General features: G+C 41.6%; 1 protein-coding gene and 1 long non-coding RNA gene across 3 annotated transcripts in view; one reads left to right on the forward strand and one right to left on the reverse strand.

Moving 5' to 3' along the window:
* LOC119222841 (suppressor of tumorigenicity 14 protein homolog) overlaps positions 1 to 16523 on the reverse strand; it is a 33291-nt gene extending 16768 nt beyond the window's left edge. The window contains exons 1-18 of one of the 2 annotated variants that reach the window (XM_037479780.2): positions 16391 to 16523; positions 15320 to 15482; positions 15046 to 15176; positions 14760 to 14830; positions 14360 to 14544; positions 14253 to 14288; positions 13852 to 14080; positions 13221 to 13357; positions 13010 to 13107; positions 12766 to 12866; positions 11936 to 12069; positions 11721 to 11825; positions 11153 to 11260; positions 10963 to 11079; positions 10389 to 10514; positions 9922 to 10105; positions 9183 to 9454; positions 8371 to 8507 (exon numbers count right to left, since the gene is read on the reverse strand). In XM_037479780.2, coding sequence (XP_037335677.2) covers positions 8371 to 8507; positions 9183 to 9454; positions 9922 to 10105; positions 10389 to 10514; positions 10963 to 11079; positions 11153 to 11260; positions 11721 to 11825; positions 11936 to 12069; positions 12766 to 12866; positions 13010 to 13107; positions 13221 to 13357; positions 13852 to 14080; positions 14253 to 14288; positions 14360 to 14544; positions 14760 to 14830; positions 15046 to 15176; positions 15320 to 15482; positions 16391 to 16432 — 2376 coding nt within the window. In that variant the 5' untranslated portion in view covers positions 16433 to 16523. Of the gene's footprint in view, positions 1 to 8370; positions 8508 to 9182; positions 9455 to 9921; positions 10106 to 10388; positions 10515 to 10962; positions 11080 to 11152; positions 11261 to 11720; positions 11826 to 11926; positions 12070 to 12765; positions 12867 to 13009; positions 13108 to 13220; positions 13358 to 13851; positions 14081 to 14252; positions 14289 to 14359; positions 14545 to 14759; positions 14831 to 15045; positions 15177 to 15319; positions 15483 to 16390 lie in introns of both variants that reach the window. The other variant, XM_037479778.2, reaches the window with a different exon arrangement.
* Positions 16524 to 16588: 65 nt separating this feature from the next.
* On the forward strand, positions 16589 to 20319 carry LOC134129036 (uncharacterized). The gene is made up of 3 exons (XR_009956212.1): positions 16589 to 16694; positions 17652 to 19449; positions 19685 to 20319. It is a non-coding gene; the product is annotated as an uncharacterized LOC134129036 (long non-coding RNA).
* Positions 20320 to 20820: the final 501 nt, after the last annotated feature.

Raw genomic sequence — 20820 nt, forward strand, 5'->3', positions numbered from 1 at the left:
GAGAATTAAAAAATACATTTTTTGTAGTAATATAAAGTTTAGTACTATAGTTGTAATTGTGGTACTAGCAGCAGTAGAAGAAGTAAGTACTAGTTTCACTAGTATTTGAAAGCAATTGTGGTGTACCCATTGTTGAGGTACAGATAATCATTGAGGCTTTTATTTTGAAATAATGGAATTGGGTGGGGGGGTTTGAGAGACAGACTGTTTGTTATTCAAACCAAATGGACTTGGTAAAATAGATTTGTACAGCGCTCTTCTAGTCTTCTGACCACTCAAAGCACCTTAACACTACATAACATCATTCACCCATTCACACACCAATGACAGGACCTACCATACACAGTGGCACCTGCCCAACCAGTAACTAACATTCACACAGTGTAGTCACAGCTAGAGGAACAATTCTGGGATCAAGTGTCTTGCCCAAGGACACAGTGACATACAGGTTAGCCAGGCCTGGGATCAGACCGCCAACCCTCTGATTGGAGGACGGCCGCCCGCGCTCCCCACTCACCCACAGTCGCCCTAAGCTAAGAAAACTAAAGTTATTAATTGATGGGCCTCATCAAACATTACAGTAAGAATTCCCACCATTGGGGTTGAAATACTAGTAGTACTAGTAATATTAGTAGTAGTAAAAGTCATTTTAGTAATACTACCAGTTGAAATACTAGAAGTACTACTAGAAGTACTAGAAATATTAGTAGTGGTTGTAGTACTATTTGAAAGAGCAATACGTATTTAACAAAACAGCTTCATCCTAAGCTTCATGGCTAAATTAGATAATCATTGCAGCTTTTATTTTGAAATGATGGTATTGGGGGAGTGGGTGAGTAGGTGCAGGGGTTGAGAGACAGTATATATTATTTAATAGGCCTCATCAAACATTACAGTAAGAATTCCCTCCATTGGGTTGAAATACTAGTAGTAAAAGTATTTTAGTAATAATACCAGTTGAAATACTAGAAGTACTACTAGAAGTACTAGACATTCTAGTAGTGGTTGTAGTACTATTTGAAAGCGCAATAAGTATTCAACGAAACAGCTGAATCCTAAGCTTTATGTTTAAATAACATAATCACTGCAGCTTTTTATTTTGAAATGATGGTATTGGGTGAGTGGGTGGCGGGGTGGGGGGTTGAGAGACAGTATATATTATTTAATAGGCCTCATCAAACATTACAGTAAGAATTCCCTCCATTGGGTTGAAATACTAGTAGTAAAAGTATTTTAGTAATAATACCAGTTTAAATACTAGAAGTACTACTAGAAGTACTAGAAATATTAGTAGTGGTTGTAGTACTATTTGAAAGCGCAATAAGTATTCAACGAAACAGCTGAATCCTAAGCTTCATGTTTAAATAACATAATCACTGCAGCTTTTATTTTGAAATGATGGTATTGGGGGAGTGGGTGGGGGGGTTGAGAGACAGTATATATTATTTAATAGGCCTCATCAAACATTACAGTAAGAACTCCCTCCATGGGGGTTTGAAATGATGAGAGAAGGTGGAGAGAAGGAGGTCATGTCAGGCTGCACTAATCAGCTAATTAGGATCAGCTGTGAGTCACAGAAAGAGCCCCAGCTCGTTGGCGCGGCAACGGAGCAAGGTGCACTTAGCTCACAGACAGTTACCGAGAACCCACACCTCAAACAAATGCTTCCTGGAGCAAAACTATTTGGAGTAGCCAAAAAATAATTACATTTTGAGCGACACAAGACTCTACCGAACGTTTGAGTGTAGTTTTTATGTCTTTATGTCTTTTAAAACTGCTCTACCAACAGTTTACAAAACATGGACCCTCTCTTGTCTTCCGACTTTGCCCGCACTCTAGCGCTCACTCTAAATTCGAAAAGGACCCCAAAACTAGTGAAACATAATGAGTGGTTATGAAAAAACTATAATAGATATCAACAAGCTGTTTTTTTTAGGAAATTGTTAAGACTTGTGTCAACATTTTAAAGTTTAAATGGTGTCTCTAGCTGAAAGATTGGAAAAGCTGAAAAAGTTGAAAGTTGAAGAAGTTTTGAAAGGATTTGAAATTTAATACATTAGGAAACCATGTTAAAAAGGTTGAAGATATTAATTTATATTAATTCAATTATAAGAGCTAAAAAGCTGAAAAGTCATAGCACCCCTCCCCTGAATGAGCTGAACATTTTAATATTTGAATGGTCTTAATAGCTGAAAGTGTGAAGGAGTTGAAAGGTGCGGCGGAAGAAATAGAATATGAAGAAGATGAATAAGTCGGAACTAGAAAATGCATTTCCTGCTGAAAATGCGTTGGAATGCAAAAAGCTGAAGTTAATTTCAAAAAGTTGCTTAAAGTACAGAAATGAAACAAGCTGGAATTATTCTAAATATTGCTGAAAGAATAGAAAAAGCTGAAATACATTTTAAAATGGCTGAAAATACAGAAATGAGTAAAGCTGAAATGAACTTGAAACAATTGCAAAAAAACTGAAATGGGAGAAGCTTCTATGAATTTGAAATCACAGAAATAATAAAAGCTGGAATTAATTTCAAAAAGTTGCTTAAAATGCAACAAGCTGAAATTATTCTAAACATTGCTGAAAGAATAGAAAAAGCTGAAATACAGAAATGAGAAAAGCTGAAACGAACTTGAAAGAATTGGAAAAAACAGAAATGGGGGAAGCTTCTATGAATTTGACAAAATACAGAACTAATAAAAGCTTAAATTACTTCTAAACATTGCTGAATCTTTTTCATTCAAACTTAATGAACTTGTACACCGCTTTGCTAGTCTTCTGACAACTCAAAGCGCTTTAATACTAGATGACATCTCTCACCCATTAATACACTGATGACACAACCTACCATACACAGTGGCACCTGCCCATGTGCACAGAATAAACAAGACAGGAGAAGATCCTGGCAACAAGTCAAAATAAAATATAAAAACATTTTGCATGGTTGGTGAGTGCCTCAAAAGTTTGCAAATAGTGTAGAAATTACTGAAAGCTTCGTGGCGGTCCCATCAAAAACGCCCCTGGATACTTCCGGATAAGTTAACCGTCATGTCTTGATGATGTCATAAAGATGCGCGGTTTTGTGAAATAAAGATGGACGCATACAGCGCCAATGACTAATACAAGTACTACGTGTTTCACTTGGACAATTACATGTTAGTGGACACACACAAATTCTACAGCCCCCATCTCGATTACAATTGTTCACTCCTCAGTGCGCAGTTTCGCCCACCAGCGGACCCCCTCCTCCCCCCTAACCCCGGCTGGTCCACCGTAACTTTTGACGTGCTTATTAACTGACGGACCTTCTTGCGGTCCGATGAAGGTTATTAATAGTATATTAAGTTGACGCTCTGTTGCGTAAAATAAAGACCAAACGATCTCCTGTCATTCGCGTAAGAAAACAAACTCACGTATCTGCAGCTCAATCCCCGAAGGAACAACGTCACGCCACTCCCCGTAACTTTTGACGTGCTTATTAACCTACGGACCTTCTTGCGGTCCGCGAAAAGGTTATTAATAGTATCACTCGCGTAAGAAAATAAACTCACGTGCCTGCAGCTTAATGACAACACCGAATGAACAACGTCACACCCACGGTTTAAGTCTCCAGCGGGGAGTAGCCTTGTTAGCAGTTTAGCTAGCTAGCACTCTAGTACTTATGGCTCTCACATGTCTCAAATATCTTACGGTCCAGCCTCCACATTACTTACGGTCTGCTCATCCCGGGTCTCCGTCCCAACTCACGACACGCACGTCCATACGTACCGTTATCTAACCACGGTTAAACCTGCACGTCCATACGTACCGTTATCTAACCACGGTTAAACCTGCACGTCCATACGTACCGTTATCTAACCACGGTTAAACCTGCACGTCCATACGTACCGTTATCTAACCACGGTTAAACCTGCACGTCCATACGTACCGTTATCTAACCACGGTTAAACCTACACGTCCCTGAGCTACGTCTTTATGGCCATCGATCAACAGCTGGTCGCTAATTAGCTCACGGCGAAGAGAGTGAAGAGATTTAGACAAAATCCACACCTCAAACAAATGCTTCTTGGAGCAAAACTATATGGGGTAGCCAAAAAATTATGACATTTTGAGAGACCCAAGACCCTATTAAACGCATGAGTGTAGTTTTTATGTCTCTATGTGTTTTAAAACGGCTCAAACAGCCGTTTACAAAAAGTGTACCGGCTGTGTTTTTTTTTTTTTAAATGTCGGCAGATTTGTATGGAAGCTTATGGGGCTCGGGGCAGACTTTGTCTGACAATCAGGCTCCTCACGCAAAAAGTAAATGACTCTGAGATTTCAAACTTATACGAGTCCAACCAGCACAAGCACGGCTAATGTTTTCTTTTTAAATGAAGGCTGAAAAGTGAATATTGTGGCCGTAAAGATAAAAGTGCCTCTTTTTTTTTTACTGAATCCTGACACGGCGCTCACTCTAAATGCCGGGACAATCCGGAAAACTCCACTCTAAATTCTAAAGAAACCCCAAAACTACTGAAACATAATTAGTGATTATGAAAAAACTATAATAGATATCAACAAGCTGTTTTTTAATAAAATTGTTAAGACTTGTGGCAACATTTTAAAGTTTAAATGGTGTCTCTAGCTGAAAGATTGGAAAAGCTGAAAAAGTTGAAAGTTGAAGAAGTTTTGAAAGGATTTGAAAATTTAATCCATTAGGAAACCATGTTAAAAAGGTTGAAGATATTAATTTATATTAATTCAATTATAAGAGCTAAAAAGCTGAAAAGTCATAGCACCCCTCCCCTGAATGAGCTGAACATTTTAATATTTGAATGGTCTTAATAACTGAAAGTGTGAAGGAGTTGAAAGGTGCGGCGGAAGAAATAGAATAATATGAAGAAGATGAATAAGGCGGAATAAAGATTAGAAGAACAATACTTGGAATGCTTGAAGCATTCCAACTAACTAGAAAATGCATTTCCTGCTGAAAATGCGTTGGAATGCAGAAAGCTGAAATTAATTTCAAAAAGTTGCTTAAAGTACAGAAATGAAACAAGCTGAAAGTATTATAAACATTGCGGAAAGAATAGAAACAGCTGAAATACATTTAAAAATGGCTGAAAATACAGAAATGAGAAAAGCTGAAATCAACTTGAAAGAATTGCAAAAGAACAGAAATGGGAGAAGCTTCTATGAATTTGAAAACACAGAAATAATATTTTTTTTTGTAGTAATTTAAGGTTTAGTACTATAGCTGTAATTGTGGTACTAGCAGCAGTAGAAGAAGTAAGTACTAGTTTCACTAGTTTCACTAGTATTTGAAAGCAATTGTGGTGTACCTATTTTTGAGGTACAGATAATCATTGAGGCTTTGATTTTTAAATAATGGAATTGGGTGGGGGGGGGGGTTTGGGAGACAGAATGTTTGTTATTCAAAGCAAATGGACTTGGTAAAATAGATTTGTACAGCGCTCTTCTAGTCTTCTGACCACTCAAAGCACCTTAACACTACATTACATAATTCACCCATTCACACACCTATGACAGGACCTACCATACACAGTGGCACCTGCCCATCAGTAACTAATATTCACACACTGTAGTCACCGTTAGAGGAACAATGTTGGGATTAAGTGTCTTGCCCAAGGACACATTGACGTGCAGGTTAGCCAGGCCTGGGATCAGACCGCCAACCCTCTGATTGGAGGACGGCCGCCCGCGCTCCCCACTCACCCACAGTCGCCCTAAGCTAAGAAAACTAAAAAGTTATTAATTGATGGGCCTCATCAAACATTACAGTAAGAATTCCCTCCATTGGGGTTGAAATACTAGTAGTACTAGTAATATTAGTAGTAGTAAAAGTCATTTTAGTAATAATACCAGTTGAAATACTAGAAGTACTACTAAAAGTACTAGAAATATTAGTAGTGGTTGTAGTACTATTTGAAAGAGCAATACGTATTTAACAAAACAGCTTAATCCTAAGCGTCATGGCTAAATTACAGATAATCATTGCAGCTTTTATTTTGAAATGATGGTATTGGGCGAGTGGGTGGGGGGGTGGGGGGGGGTTGAGAGACAGTATATATTATTTAATAGGCCTCATCAAACATTACAGTAAGAATTCCCTCCATGGGGGTTGAAATACTAGTAGTACTAGTAAAAGTAATTTAGTAATAATACCAGTTGAAATACTAGAAGTACTACTAAAAGTACTAGAAATATTAGTAGTGGTTGTAGTACTATTTGAAAGAGCAATACGTATTCAACAAAACAGCTGAATCCTAAGCGTCATGGCTAAATTACAGATAATCATTGCAGCTTTTATTTTGAAATGATGGTATTGGGCGAGTGGGTGGGGGGGGGCTGAGAGACAGTATATATTATTTAATAGGCCTCATCAAACATTACAGTAAGAATTCCCTCCATTGGGTTGAAATACTAGTAGTACTAGTAATAGTAGTAGTAAAAGTCATTTTAGTAATACTACCAGTTGAAATACTAGAAGTACTACTAGAAGTACTAGAAATATTAGTAGTGGTTGTAGTACTATTTGAAAGCCCAATAAGTATTTAACAAAACAGCTGAATCCTAAGCTTCATGTTTAAATAACATGATCATTGCAGCTTTTATTTTGAAATGATGGTATTGGGTGAGGGGGTGGGGGGGTTGAGAGACAGAATATATTAGAAGGCCTCATCAATCATTACAGTAAGAATTCCCTCCATTGGGTTGAAATACTAGTAGTAAAAGTATTTTAGTAATAATACCAGTTGAAATACTAGAAGTACTACTAGAAGTACTAGACATTTTAGTAGTGGTTGTAGTACTATTTGAAAGCGCAAAAAGTATTCAACGAAACAGCTGAATCCTAAGCTTTATGTTTAAATAACATAATCATTGCAGCTTTTATTTTGAAATGATGGCATTGGGGGAGTGGGTGGGGGGTGGGGGGTTGAGAGACAGTATATATTATTTAATAGGCCTCATAAAACATTACAGTAAGAATTCCCTCCATTGGGTTGAAATACTAGTAGTACTAGTAATATTAGTAGTAGTAAAAGTCATTTAGTAATAATACCAGTTGAAATACTATAAGTACTACAAGAAGTACTAGAAATATTAGTAGTGGTTGTAGTACTATTTGAAAGCCCAATAAGTATTTAACAAAACAGCTGAATCCTAAGCTTCATGTTTAAATAACATAATCATTGCAGCTTTTATTTTGAAATGATGGTATTGGGTGAGTGGGTGGGGGGGTGGGGGGGTTGAGAGACAGTATATATTATTTAATAGGCCTCATCAAACATTACAGTAAGAACTCCCTCCATGGGGGTTGCTTTGAAATGATGAGAGAAGGTGGAGAGAAGCAGGTCATGTCAGGCTGCACTAATCAGCTAATTAGGATCAGCTGTGAGTCACAGAGCCCCAGCTCGTTGGCGCGGCAACGCAGCAGCTGCACTTAGCTCACAGAGAGTTACTGAGAACCCACACGTCAAACAAATGCTTTCTGGAGCAAAACTATTTGGAGTAGCCAAAAAATAATGACATTTTGAGAGACACAAGACTCTACCGAACGTTTGAGTGTAGTTTTTATGTCTCTATGTGTTTTAAAACTGCTCTACCAGCAGTTTACAAAACATGGACCTTCTTTTGTTGTCTGACTTTCTCCTCACTCTAGCGCGCACTGTAAATTCAAAAAGAACCCCAAAACTAATGAAACATAATTAGTGATTATGAAAAAAGTATAATAGATATCAACAAGCTGTTTTTTTAATAAAATTGTTAAGACTTGTGTCAACATTTTAAAGTTTAAATGGTGTCTCTAGCTGAAAGATTGGAAAAGCTGAAAAAGTTGAAAGTTGAAGAAGTTTTGAAAGGATTTGAAAATTTAATCCATTAGGAAACCATGTTAAAAAGGTTGAAGATATTAATTTATATTAATTCAATTATAAGAGCTAAAAAGCTGAAAAGTCATAGCACCCCTCCCCTGAATGAGCTGAACATTTTAATATTTGAATGGTCTTAATAGCTGAAAGTGTGAAGGAGTTGAAAGGTGCGGCGGAAGAAATAGTAGAATAAGGCGGAATAAAGATTAGAAGAACAATACTTGGAATGCTTGAAGCATTCCAACTAATAAAGATTAGAAGAACAATACTTGGAATGCTTGAAGCATTCCAACTAATAAGGCGGAATAAAGATTAGAAGAACAATACTTGGAATGCTTGAAGCATTCCAACTAATAAAGCATCCCCTGCTTTAATGGGGCCCTGTCAATCAGCGTGTAGCCCCGCCCTAAAGCCTCCCCTGCCTGATGGCCTTTGGCGGTCTGCGTGAGGTCCACAGGGTACGTTCATCCCCACAGATTTGTGTTGTGTGACCAGCGTTACCTGACAGGCGTCCACGCCCCCTTTGAGAACGCCGGCGCACAGCATCCTGTCGGTGACCTGGTTGCCCATCAGACTCTTGCACACCGTACTGTTGATGATCCTGACCTCCGCCTTCTGCAGGACGGTGGCAGCCAGGCCTATAGGCGACACCATCAGATGTTACCACGTTTTAGACTAACATGCAATCTGATGAAGCTCATTAACACTTACAACCCACTGTAGGATTGGAGGGAGTCTCTTTACTGATTGATGTTGCTTAGTTTAGTAGATAGAGAACACAACTGTTCAATGGTTCAATTGAAAGCGACAGATCTCATGTGCAACAATGTAAGCTTAGATTTAAATTGGAACAACTTCCTGTTCCAGTATCAAGGGTTTCACAATAAAAGCATCCTAGAAGAATCTGGAGTGGACTTTATCAAAGCTATTCCTCAGAGTTGGTTACCGTGGGAACGTGGAATCACTTTAAACCTCTTCAATCAATATTTATTGATCAGTAATCACAACTACTTCTGCGTGATTATCCTTAAAAAGAATTTTACTATAAATAAAACATCTGTTGTCTGAACAATACGGTTTAATCTCTATTGAAATATTAGTTGTTGAAGGCTGATGCAGATTTTTACAGCAGCGTTCTGTATAATTTGTTCAACTTTTAAAAAACTATAGGGGAGATTTTATTATTAAAGTGCTTCATTGTGTTTCTTTACGTTTGAAAACATGAATATTAATCATCATCAAAAAGTTTTGGACAACATCTCTGAAACATGAAGCAGGTCACTTCCTGTGAGCGGCGCACGCCGTTGACTCACCTCCCTCCCTCGTGGCCCCCCAGCCGGTGATCCACGCCTCTCGGCCTGCTGGGAAGTCGTAGGTGGCGGAGGGCAGACAGATGGGCCAGATGTTCTGGTTGAGGGGGACGTTGGCGTCCAGCTCCATCACGGCCAAGTCGTTGTCGTAGGTGAAGGAGTTGTAGTCCGCGTGGGCGATGATCCGCCTCACCTTCCGCCTCACCGTCCACTCGTTGGTCTGACTCTGCACGTGCAGACCCAGCAGGGCCTCCCATTGGTCGGCCTGGGAGTACCTGGGTCATTACACACAGAGCTCAAAGGTCCAGGTAGTCACTCGTGGCTTTAAGGGGTAACCTTGGTATTTCCCAACCTGGACACTTTTTTCCTCGTCTTTATGTCTCACCTGGGCAACAGCGTTTTAAAACTCAATGCACTGTTGCTACGGGCAACTTCAACATCATTTACGTCCTCCAGATGAGCTCCTTACCACTGACATGTCCAAATGGTTATTGTGAGCTACTTAAAGTACAACACGTTCCTTTCTGTTGGGAGTGTCTAAAGAAGTGTCCCTCTCACAGAAAACGGTAACGGTCTTATTTCTCTGTGGGGTTTGTCCTCTCAGACATTTTGTCTTTTGTCTGTTTGAGTTCCACTTCTAGTCATGACGGTTGTGAGCAGAACTTGCATTTTGAAAATCTAGATCAGAGAAAAAAACTAGAAACATCACAGAACGCCCATGAAACAGGCTCAATGCACCTACTTGTTAGGCCCGTTGTCCTGGACGCAGTGAGCAGCGGTCAGCAGCCAACGGTTGCTAAGCACCGACCCCCCGCACACGTGACCCGTGCCCGCCACGTGGAGGCTGACCTGCCATGGCCACTCGCCCTCCCGGGACGCCTCCCCCCCCACGATGCGGGAGCTGCGGTATGGCCTCATCCCGCACGCTGAGAGCACAGACACAGGAAAAAGCCACACAGGTCATAGTCTGTGTGTGTTTGGGGGGGGGAAGGGGGGCGAGGAGTAGCATGATGCACTGCGAGCCGCAAGGTTGGCAGTTCAAATCTCGGCTGCTCCATGTGCCATGTCGAAGTGTCCCTGAGCAAGACACCTGACCCCTAATTGCTCCCCAGGCAAACTGTTATGGGTTAAAATGCAATGAAAGTCGCTTTGGATAAAAGCGTCAGCTAAATGACATGAAATGACATGAAATTATGTAATGTAACGTACTGCAGTCGTTCTCATCGGACCCGTCCTCGCAGTCCAGCTCTCCGTCACACTCAGGGTTCACTTTGCTGATGCAGAGTCCGCTCTTGCAGCGGAAGGTGAACTCAGAGCACTGCTGCAACACCAGGGCTGAAGGAAAGGACACAGTATAAGTACTACTACCAATGCTACCAATGGTGCTGCAACGCCAGGACACTAGTAGTAGTAGTAGTAGTAGTAGTTCTAGTAGTAGTAGTAAAACTCTTACTACCACTGCTCATTCTAAACAAACTTTTATTTTTCCTTTAGGTGGGTCCTGTGATGAGGTCATTGTGATGTCATTGATTATGGAGACTGTATATGAGATGTGGCCGTAGTCATGGTGACGTCATGAAGCCTCCAGCAGAGCCCATTGATTATGATAGTTGATTAATAGAGTGTCTCTATAAAACAGAGGAAGATAACCCACCAGACGAACAAATTCACACTTCCTTATGTGTGACTGAACTATCATCATGCAGGACAACGCATTGAGAAACCAGAGAAGAAGAAGTGGAGCCGAGGAGCCAATCACAGCAGTGACGTTTCATCAACTTACACTTCACACATCTCGACTCGTCCGACCCGTCTGAGCAGTCGTCTTTCCCGTTGCACTCTGACCTTTCTGGGACGCAGCGGCCGTTTCTGCAGGAAAACTCTCCTGCTTTGCATTTCCCTGCAGACAGAGGAACGTTTTCATAGTTTGGATGCGGATATATTCGTGGATTCTTCTCAGCGGTTCCACCCACCACAGTTTTCTTCGTCGCTGGCGTCTCCACAGTCATCGAACCCGTCACACTCCCAGAACTTGGGTTTGCAGCGGCCATTTTTACACTTCATCTGAGAGGCCTCGCACTCTGCGATGGAGAACAAGACATGATGGGAAATAACTGAGAAGAGAGGAAATGCACTCAACACCTGAGGAGGTACCAGAAGAACCATTGGAATGTAAAGGGTGGACCCATGCCTTATCAGGGCTGTCAATGGGATGGATGGACCCATGCCTTATAAGGGCTGTCAATGGGATGGATGGACCCATGCCTTATAAGGGCTGTCAATGGGATGGATGGACCCATGCCTTATAAGGGCTGTCAATGAGATCGATGGACCCATGCCTTATAAGGGCTGTCACTGGGATGTTCCAAGGGTCTCTGACCAGAGGGGCTTTTGGATCTCATTGGTTTGCTCATTCTACAGACTAATTGTGACTAAATTAAATTGAGTTTTAATTTCTACGGTCTCCTCAAGACTTAAAGGAGAATTCTGAGAGTGACAGAAACGTTTTACATTTCCGTTTTACATTTGGGTAAAACTCACTGCAGTTGTCCTCGTCAGAGCTGTCTCCGCAGTCGTTCCAGCCGTCGCACTGCAGCGTCTGGTTAATGCAGAGGTTGTTGGAGCACTGGAACCTTCCAGGACAAGCTGATCGGTGACATCATAGGGTGAGGATGACACAAAGGAAGGGGATGCGTTGGAAATGGATAGAATTGCTAGATATTGGGTTAAAAGTAGTTGAGATGTACTTGTCTCACGATTGGTCGGGACGAAGGCTTCGTACTCAGCAGTGAAGCCCTGGTCCACGTAGGACGAGTCCGAGTTGAACATGATGCTCATCTCGTTGCTTCGGCTGGTGACCACGGTGCTTTGGGGTTTTCTGCCACACATTCTAAAAAAATAATAATAATAATAATAATAAAAGAAATGATTGGTTTTCCTGTCAAAAATTAATTCAAAAACTGGTATATGTTTGGGACTTGACATGAACCTTGCTGGTTGGGACTCAATCACCATCAATCAAATTATTTTCTTGTGTTAACATACTTGGCAAAAATGATTCCTGATTGAGATTTTGGATCGAACTTTCTGGTGCTTGGAACTTGTTTTTCTTGTTTAGGACTTTTGAGTTTCAAGTTGTAGATCTTCATTTGGTTTATAACTTGAGACTTGAAGCTTATTAGTTTGCAAGTGTACTTGGTGATCTCAACCTGGCGGACTAGACTAGGGACTTACATTTGGAAGACCTGTTGACATTTCAAGAGTAGGTTTTTACCTACTCTTTAAATGTCAAATTACCTTAACTTATTGTTCTTGACTTGGTGGTCTGGACTTGGTGGACTTCAGATTTAATGTGAGCTTCAGTGACTTTGTCCTATCTTGGCAGGTCACTGATTCATTAAAGTGTCTGGCTCAGTCAAAGAGGCCAAGAACAACAACTTTAATGACATCATGTCTGAGTCAAAGCACTCTCTCCCAGTCACCATGTGGTCAGATCTAAAGCTTTGGGTTTAAGTCACATCATCACATGTTTCAAATCCTCAGAATTAACACCATGAAGATGCTGAAGTAAAAACAGCCTGCTGACCTTTGACCGTTGACCTCTACATAATCATTGCTGCACTGGCTGCTGGAGTTACCCAAGAAAAACTTCTTAAAATGAACCTTCAAAAACTTTTCTTTTGGGGCCTAAAAAAGAAATGGACAACAGAGACAAAACAATTACAGAGGCTCAAATGGAAATTCATATCTGAGTAAAATATGAATCAGTTTAACAGGAATAAAATCTACCTGCTCTCCAGAGGATGATCCCCTTAGGGTGGTGGACCTACCTTGATGTTCCACACACATTTGGTCTGAGGAGGATAATTGGAGGGGAAGAAAGGTGACGAGAAGGATCCTTGGTCCCCGCTCAGCGTCCCTCCACACTCTGAAAATAGGAAGGAGACCTCAGCAGGACGCAGAGGTCAAAGGTCACACCGGTAACCCTCAGTTACACTGGTCACGACCACAACCGTAAATGTTTGGCGAGTGGAGTCGTACCGAGCCCCCCCACAGGGATCTGGGAGAAGTTGGCCCTGAAGCCGGGGAAGTTCTGCCCCTCGCTGGCGATGAAGAGGAGCAGCAGCACGTTTCCGGAGGAGAGGAAGGAGAGAGACTCGTGAGGGTACCCACACTGCCTGAGGAGGAGCAACAAGAACATCTCAGTAAACAACAACACTGAATAAACACACAAACTGTACCATTTACTATTAAATCTAATTCCTAAAGCACAGTTTTTTTTTATTCATCTCGCTAAGAATACATTTCTATTTTAATCTATTTGGTCCTAAATTGATATATTTATACTTTATTCTCTGTTTTAACTTAATATAAACCACTTTGTGTGATTTTGTTGTGTCCATGTTGGGACGGAAGTAGAAGAAAAGGTTGTTTAACCACATAATAAAAACAATAAATACAGTTGGACTAAAGTAAATGGTACATGTGTGTAAAATACAGTTCATCACATGTTGAATCTCATATTTGGGTCACATGTTCGCATTTAAGTCTCAAAAGAAGCTGGTCACTACCATGAAAGTCACTAGCATAAATTTAGCAATGAAGGACCGTTGGCCCCCTGAGGATCCCTGGGGATCCCTGGGGATCCCTGGGGATCTGGTGCAGGTCTCACTCTGTGAGGACCCGCTCCCTTATGGGGGCCAGCGAGTCGTAGATTTGGACAAAGTCCTTCTGGCAGTCGTCCTCCAGGATCAGCGTGTGGAAGTCCAGGCGGACCCGGTGGCCAGGCTCCGCCCTCAGCCGCCACTGCAGGTACACGTTGGGGGGGTATGAGGAGTCTGGGAAGCCTGGAGACTGGACCACCCCCCCCTCGCCCACGTGCACGTTGACAGGCTGCTTCACTGGAGGGAGAAAAGTCTCTTGACTTTTTCATTACTTCATAAATACTTTGTAATACTTAGTAAATACACTACAATACTTAAATACTATTCTCAATGTGTCGGAGGATGCTCTTCATGTAGAATAAACACATGAACTTTGTGCCTTTACTTTGAAAGTATTATCGTTTCTTACCCAACAAAGACTTCCTGGTCATGCGTGGGTCGATGGCTGTGGGCGGAGAGTTTAAGTATAAAGATCGATGAAAGTGACTTTTAACACACACACACACACACACTTACCTCTCGACACCATGTTGTTGACCACGAGCGCGTCGCTGGGCCTCAGCAGCACTCGCCCTCGTCTCTGCTGACCTTTGACCTCCAGGGACTCCACGGCGGCGTCCAGAGACGCCTGCTGGAGGAGGTGCACGTCGAACTCTGACTGGTAGTACGCCACCACGCCCCCCCCGTCCTCGCCCCCCTCGCTGCAGACACGAGGAGTTTACCTTTAATATATATATATTCATGCCTCCCGCTTCCAAGGTTAGCCTAGCTTAGCATAAGCACTGGAGGGAACTGCTAGCATAGCTCCGTCCAGAGTTCTTAAACATGTCCGGTTTTGGACTTATTTTGAAAGGTGTGCTCGAAGGAGTGAAAATGATAATGATATGGATACTAGAGCAGGTCATGTGACTCGTACCTGAAGGCCTGCACTGTGGAGCCTTTGAAGTGTTTCGCCAGCACAGAGTTTTTGGAGTAGATCAGTTTCAGCTGAATGACAAAAAGGTCATAAATAAATGCAACATATGCATATATATATATATATATATATACACATACATACACACACACACACGCACACACATATATATTATTTGGGCTGTTAAAATGAGCATTAATTATTGTGATTAATGTGGCTGAGATCGATGCGCTAAAATATTTTAGTGCTACTTAGTTTACTTCCGGCACAGCGGAAGTGTTCTTACCTGTTGATCCACCAGAGAGGCCAGGTGAGAGAAGCCCAGGCTGCCGGGATCCTCGTAGTCCACCAGGTAGACATGGTCCTGGATCTCCATGGAGCCGATGTAGAGCTTCTTCACCCGGACGTCACTGCGTACTGAGAAGGAATAACATCCATATAGATTATACAGACATCCACACCATGAGGATTAAGAATTGACGAGTCATTTGTCCGTTTAATTCCACCAGATCGTGTTTAAATAAAGTGATGATGATGATGATGGTGATGAAGGGTCTCACAGTGGAAGTGCCACACCAGCAGTCCGGTCAGCAGGGCCACGCTGGTCGCAGCGAGCAGCAAACCCACTCCGATCCAAATGGTCCTCCGGCGGCCCGGCTTCTTCTGCAGCCGCTGTGGGTCCGAAGCCGGCAAGAACTGGAGGGCGGGGTCACAGTCCTGGTCCTGGGGGGGATACCAACAAGTCAATGTACAGTTTATTGCACTAGAAGCAATCAAGGACTGTTGGAAAGTTGATTCTCTGTTGAAAGTTGAATGCTTGATTTTACAACCGGTCATGATGAATTATTTATGCTTTAGTTATAATCCATTGGACTGCACCATGACTATAAAACTGGTCTATGGGTTCTCCTGGTGCTACACCTCACAGACTCTCCTGGTGCTACACCACACAGACTCTCCTGGTGCTACACCCCACAGACTCTCCTGGTGCTACACCACACAGACTCTCCTGGTGCTACACCACACAGACTCTCCTGGTGCTACACCACACAGACTCTCCTGGTGCTGCACTGCACAGACACATGTTGTGTTGTCTCTGTGAACCTGTTCCTCTGTGTGAAGGTGAAAGTGGGAGCAGCAGTCAAACAGGAATGTTAGTTCCCACACCTTGATTCCTTCTGACGTAGAGCTGCTCCTCACCAGGAGAAAGCAGCACAGAACCAGACCTCATTGACTCCTCTTTACATTTAGGTTTCTGAACATGCTAGCAGTCCCCCACCCCCTTTTCCCAGTGTTTGTGCTAAGCTAAGCTAAGCACATGAAAAACAGGAAGTTATACTGACAACACTTCAGTAAATTTACTTCCACTTTTATTTATTAGAATAGATTTCAGTTGTAATAATCAAATGTATTGAACCGGCCGACTTGTTTTAGATTTATTTTAAATGATTCATTTTATTTGATCATTTAGTTCCTTATTGTGAGTTAGTTGATCATTTTAAAGATGAACGTTGTATTAAATATGGATTATTAAAACCATAACAGCATTAAAACCAGTTGGTCCTGCTGTGAGAACCGGTAAAGAGGGTGTGACGTCACAGCGGGGTAACGTCCCAAGTGAGGGATCTCACCTGTCTCGGGCTGAACTTCCGTCCTGAGTCCAGCAGATCCATATTGGTGAGAACTTTAACAGTTATTTCCTTTATTCCGTCTTCCTCCCGTCGCGTCTCGCGCACTGCTGCCGTCCCGGGGCGACGACAGGTGAGCAGGTGTCTCCTCGGCGGGGTGACGAGCTGCTCGGTGACGGTTCCGGTTCACGGTGTAAACGGCTTCAGGACGGACGAGGACGCGCAGCTCGGTTCTGATGCGGAAACAACCGAGAAGGAGGAAGCGCACGACTGCACACCTGCGGAGACCTGCGGGTGGTGAGAGCAGGTAGGCGCACCTGCACTCCCATGATGCACCGCGCAACAGAGGCTTAAAAATGAATCATTTTTGAATAGTTGTAGTAGAAGTACCTGAAATACTCTGATCACGTACAAGGCCTACTTTATAGTACTTTAAAAAGCCCCATATTAAAAGTACACACCAAACAGGATGATATATATATATTATGTATAATGTTATATTGTATATTTATGTGTTAACACTTAAATTCTCATTGTGTTTACTTCCTACTGGGCTGGTTTACCATTGAATTAATAGCGTTTTATTTTAATCAATACGATTATTAATAAATTCAATATGCAAAGAAACTAAATCTTTCAGACCCATGTACACTATGTAATTTACCTACTACTTCAGATATTGTAAAGGACAAGTATGAAGTGGCAGGAAATGGAAATACTAATAATATCATTAAAGTACAAGGATTAAACAATATTAATTCATTAAAGGACGTGAGGAAACCGTCATTGTCATGACGACTGTCATTGAGACGCTAAAGCTTCAACTGCAATAATAATAAATACATATTTAACAAAGATTAATCATTGAATATTTCCCTCTAATGTCTGACATGTGTGGTCAGCTGTTTATATGCTTGAAAATGTTTCATTTCATTGTTTGACAATGTTCACGTGTTGCATCATTGCTCCCCGTAGGTGTGTGTGTTAAAATAGGAACTGATTCATTATTGTTACTTCATCAAACCTCTTCTGTAACTGATGAAACCTTTATAAAGTACTGCAGTGTGATGTCATACAACAGCCCTCAATAAAAGGTTCACCTCAGCAACGTGTCAGGAGAATAAATATTTTATATACACTTCTGTCAGTGTCATCCAGTGAAGTTCAGCTGCTCCTGTTCATCTTCATCACAAACATTACAGAGTGGACACCAGTTCTGATCACATGTTTGGGCTCATTTCTTAATCCTTTATCTCATTTTAAGGAGGCAGCTCTTCAGTGGCCGACCTGCCGCCGCCTGCTGTCCACTAGAGAGCGCTGCTCCATCAGGTCAGACCTCCACCTTCTAGCTGCATCTCTAGTCTGCATCCTTGTAGCCTCCAGCCTTCAGCAGCCTTCGTAGACCTGAGCTGTTCCTCCAACAACCACACAGGCTGAACCAGAAGGTCTCTGACATGGGACGGTCTGTCCTACGGAGGACAGCTTTACCTTCACTGCTCCTGTTGCCTAGCAACCTGCTGGCCCGAAAAACGTATAAAGTACAGATAAGGAAGATAAACTTCTTAGTTCATTTAATTTAGGGAGATACGCTCCTCTTCTGGAGCGTGATATATTTCAGGCTGAGGGAAGAACGTTACTCACTTAGTGATATTTGTGAGCTCACTTTGATCGATTTCTGTTCATAATATGAAGTATAAACTTAATATAAAACAACTCAGGAAGATATTAGTCAGCCTCTAAAGTGTGAAACTTAAGGCATTAAAGTGACTTTTCACTAATAACTACAGACGAACTGCTCGTTGTGTGTTTGTTTAAATGTGTGTTGGTACATTGATGTTCATAAGAACATGGACCCAGGAGGGTTCAGGTTCATAGATTTCATAAACTAAGATGTGATATGTTATATATTATATTTAGGGCCGGGACTTTAGCGCGTTAATTACAATAATTAATTACAATGTGAATTAAGATTAATTAATTACACAAAAAATAACACAGACATTTTTTCCGCATTTTTACACTTATTTTTTGCACCGCGGAACGTTTCTCACTGGATGAGTTTCGGAGGACCGATTATACTGGAGCACCAACTAGCGTTCATGACTTCAGACAACAACAAACCACAGTGAACATGAACGAAGAAGCTGACGAGACCGTGTCGGGTGGCCCCGTGAATGGGAAATCTTATTGTAATAAACACAGGGATGAAAGCGTCGATAAGAGCGTGGTTGTGTGCAAGCTGTGCAACAAGGAATTCACATCGAGCCTCAAGTATCACCTCAACGCAAAACAATTAGCAGCTAGCGTGGACGTTAGCCCGACGAGTACAAGGACCCACACCCAACCCACACTGCACCAGATGACTGGTTTAAGGACCAGGGTAACTAAGTCCACGTCTGAAAAAATAACCAATGTTCTGAATGTACTTGAAAGTATTGGTCTACTTAAAAAAACATAGTTTACAGAAGGTCTACTTACCTATAGGCTACCTGAATTTCTGAAAGTACTATATTTCTAAATATGCTATTGCTACACCTGTCTGCTGGAATTGGTTGAACAAAAATAAAAATCCATGTGAAAAAAATTACTTCTCACTGTTCTCAGGTCAAATATTTATGCAATTAAAATGCGATTCATTTCGATTAATTAATTACAAAGGCTCTAATTAATTAGATTAATATTTTTAATCGAGTCCCGGCCCTAATTATATTATAACATTCCTATCGGTAGATATTCGAGTGAATTCTATTACGTTACATTTAAAAGTAAACTTGGCCCGCACTGCATGCTGGGATATGCTGGGCCGTTAAGGATAGATCTGATTACATCACATGTCATTTAGCTGATTTTATCCGAAGTGACTTACATTGCATTATAACCCATGTGTTCTTGCCTGGGGAGCAGTTAGGGGTCAGGTGTCTGGCTCAGGGACACTTTGACGTGGCACATGGAGCAGCTGGGATTCAAACCATCAACCTTCCAGCTTCCAGCACATCACAGTACTTCATGCGCCACAATCACATCTGAGTGTCCTTCACATCCCTCCATGGGGTCATCCTCAGGTAATAATGCACACTGTGAAGAATTATTAAATAACCACATCATGGGGACTTAAACGTGTCAATGAGTTCATGCTGTTAAATTCAGCAGACAGCTGATTGGACAAGAACAAAGCACATGGTTTCTGTAGTCTTTATTAGTGGAATGGAATATACACCTGTGTGCTTTAAAGCTGCTTTCTCCTCCATTCTCCCTTTACTCCCCCTCCTCTCCTCCTCTCCTCCTCTCCTCCGTCAGCTCACTGGATGAAGCTCTGGTTTTCAGCTGAAGGACTGCTGGTCCCCTTTGATCCATCACTTTATACGTTATATCTTGTATACTCCCCACATTATAAATAATATTAAATAACAATAAGAAACGTGACCCATCCATTCATTAGAGAAATAAGTAACTTTTTTTTTTCCAAGTACATTTTGCATGTTGCAGGGTTTGAATTCAAATTCAGTTCAAATATGTCTACTGATGATATAAAAGGATACAATAAAATAAAATGAATGCTGTTAAACCAGTGTTTTGAATGAATTAATAAAAAATTCTGATTGGTATTCAGAAGGAAAGTTTTCAGTGTTGGAGGGTTAAATGAAAATAACACAGCGATCAGCTTGTAAAACTCATTTTAAAACAAACACAAAACAAGTATGTCTTGTTTCCACTTTCTGAACAAACCATATTAAAAAAAGATGTATTTTAAGACACAAACATTGAAAAGTTTCATCCAGTGAACTTTGTTTCTTTGAGCCGCTGGAAAAAACAGATAAAAATACCTACAACGGTACCCATGCATATTAGTGAGCACGCACGCACACACACACACACACACACACACACACACACACACACACACAAACACACTCAGTTGAGCAACATGCCTGAATGATATTTTTTCTAAAATCTGTTTAGCTTCTTGTCATGATGCAAACACTCTTCTTTGAAAGGTCTTGGGGGGGTTGGACCAACCAATGAGAGGAGAGAAACAAATGAAAGTGCTCATGCTATTGGTTGGATGATGAGTGTCGTGTGTTTTTTAAGCTCAGTAGTGCTACGTCCACATGCTCCACCTCATGTATTTTAATGTCTCTTTTTTAGTTGAGGGTTTTCATTCAGAAGATTCGGGTGAATGTTTATGATACAAAATATGTTACAGTCTGTTCGCTCATCTACCGATTGGTCAAAAGAGGCGGAGCCAAACACGCCGACAGCGTGCACTCTTTAGGGACAAAGGGGATCTTGAATGTGCTAATTGGTGTCAACACACACCTGTACGGACGCTACGTACCAGAGCGTACCACAGGGGGGGCTGGAGACAGGTGGTTGCTCAGCTGGCGAAGCTAAGCTAAAGCGCCTTCGAGACAATCAATGGGGCAAATCTCATA

The sequence above is a fragment of the Pungitius pungitius genome, chromosome 1 (genome assembly GCF_949316345.1).
Source record: "Pungitius pungitius chromosome 1, fPunPun2.1, whole genome shotgun sequence".
NCBI classification, from domain to species: domain Eukaryota; kingdom Metazoa; phylum Chordata; class Actinopteri; order Perciformes; family Gasterosteidae; genus Pungitius; species Pungitius pungitius.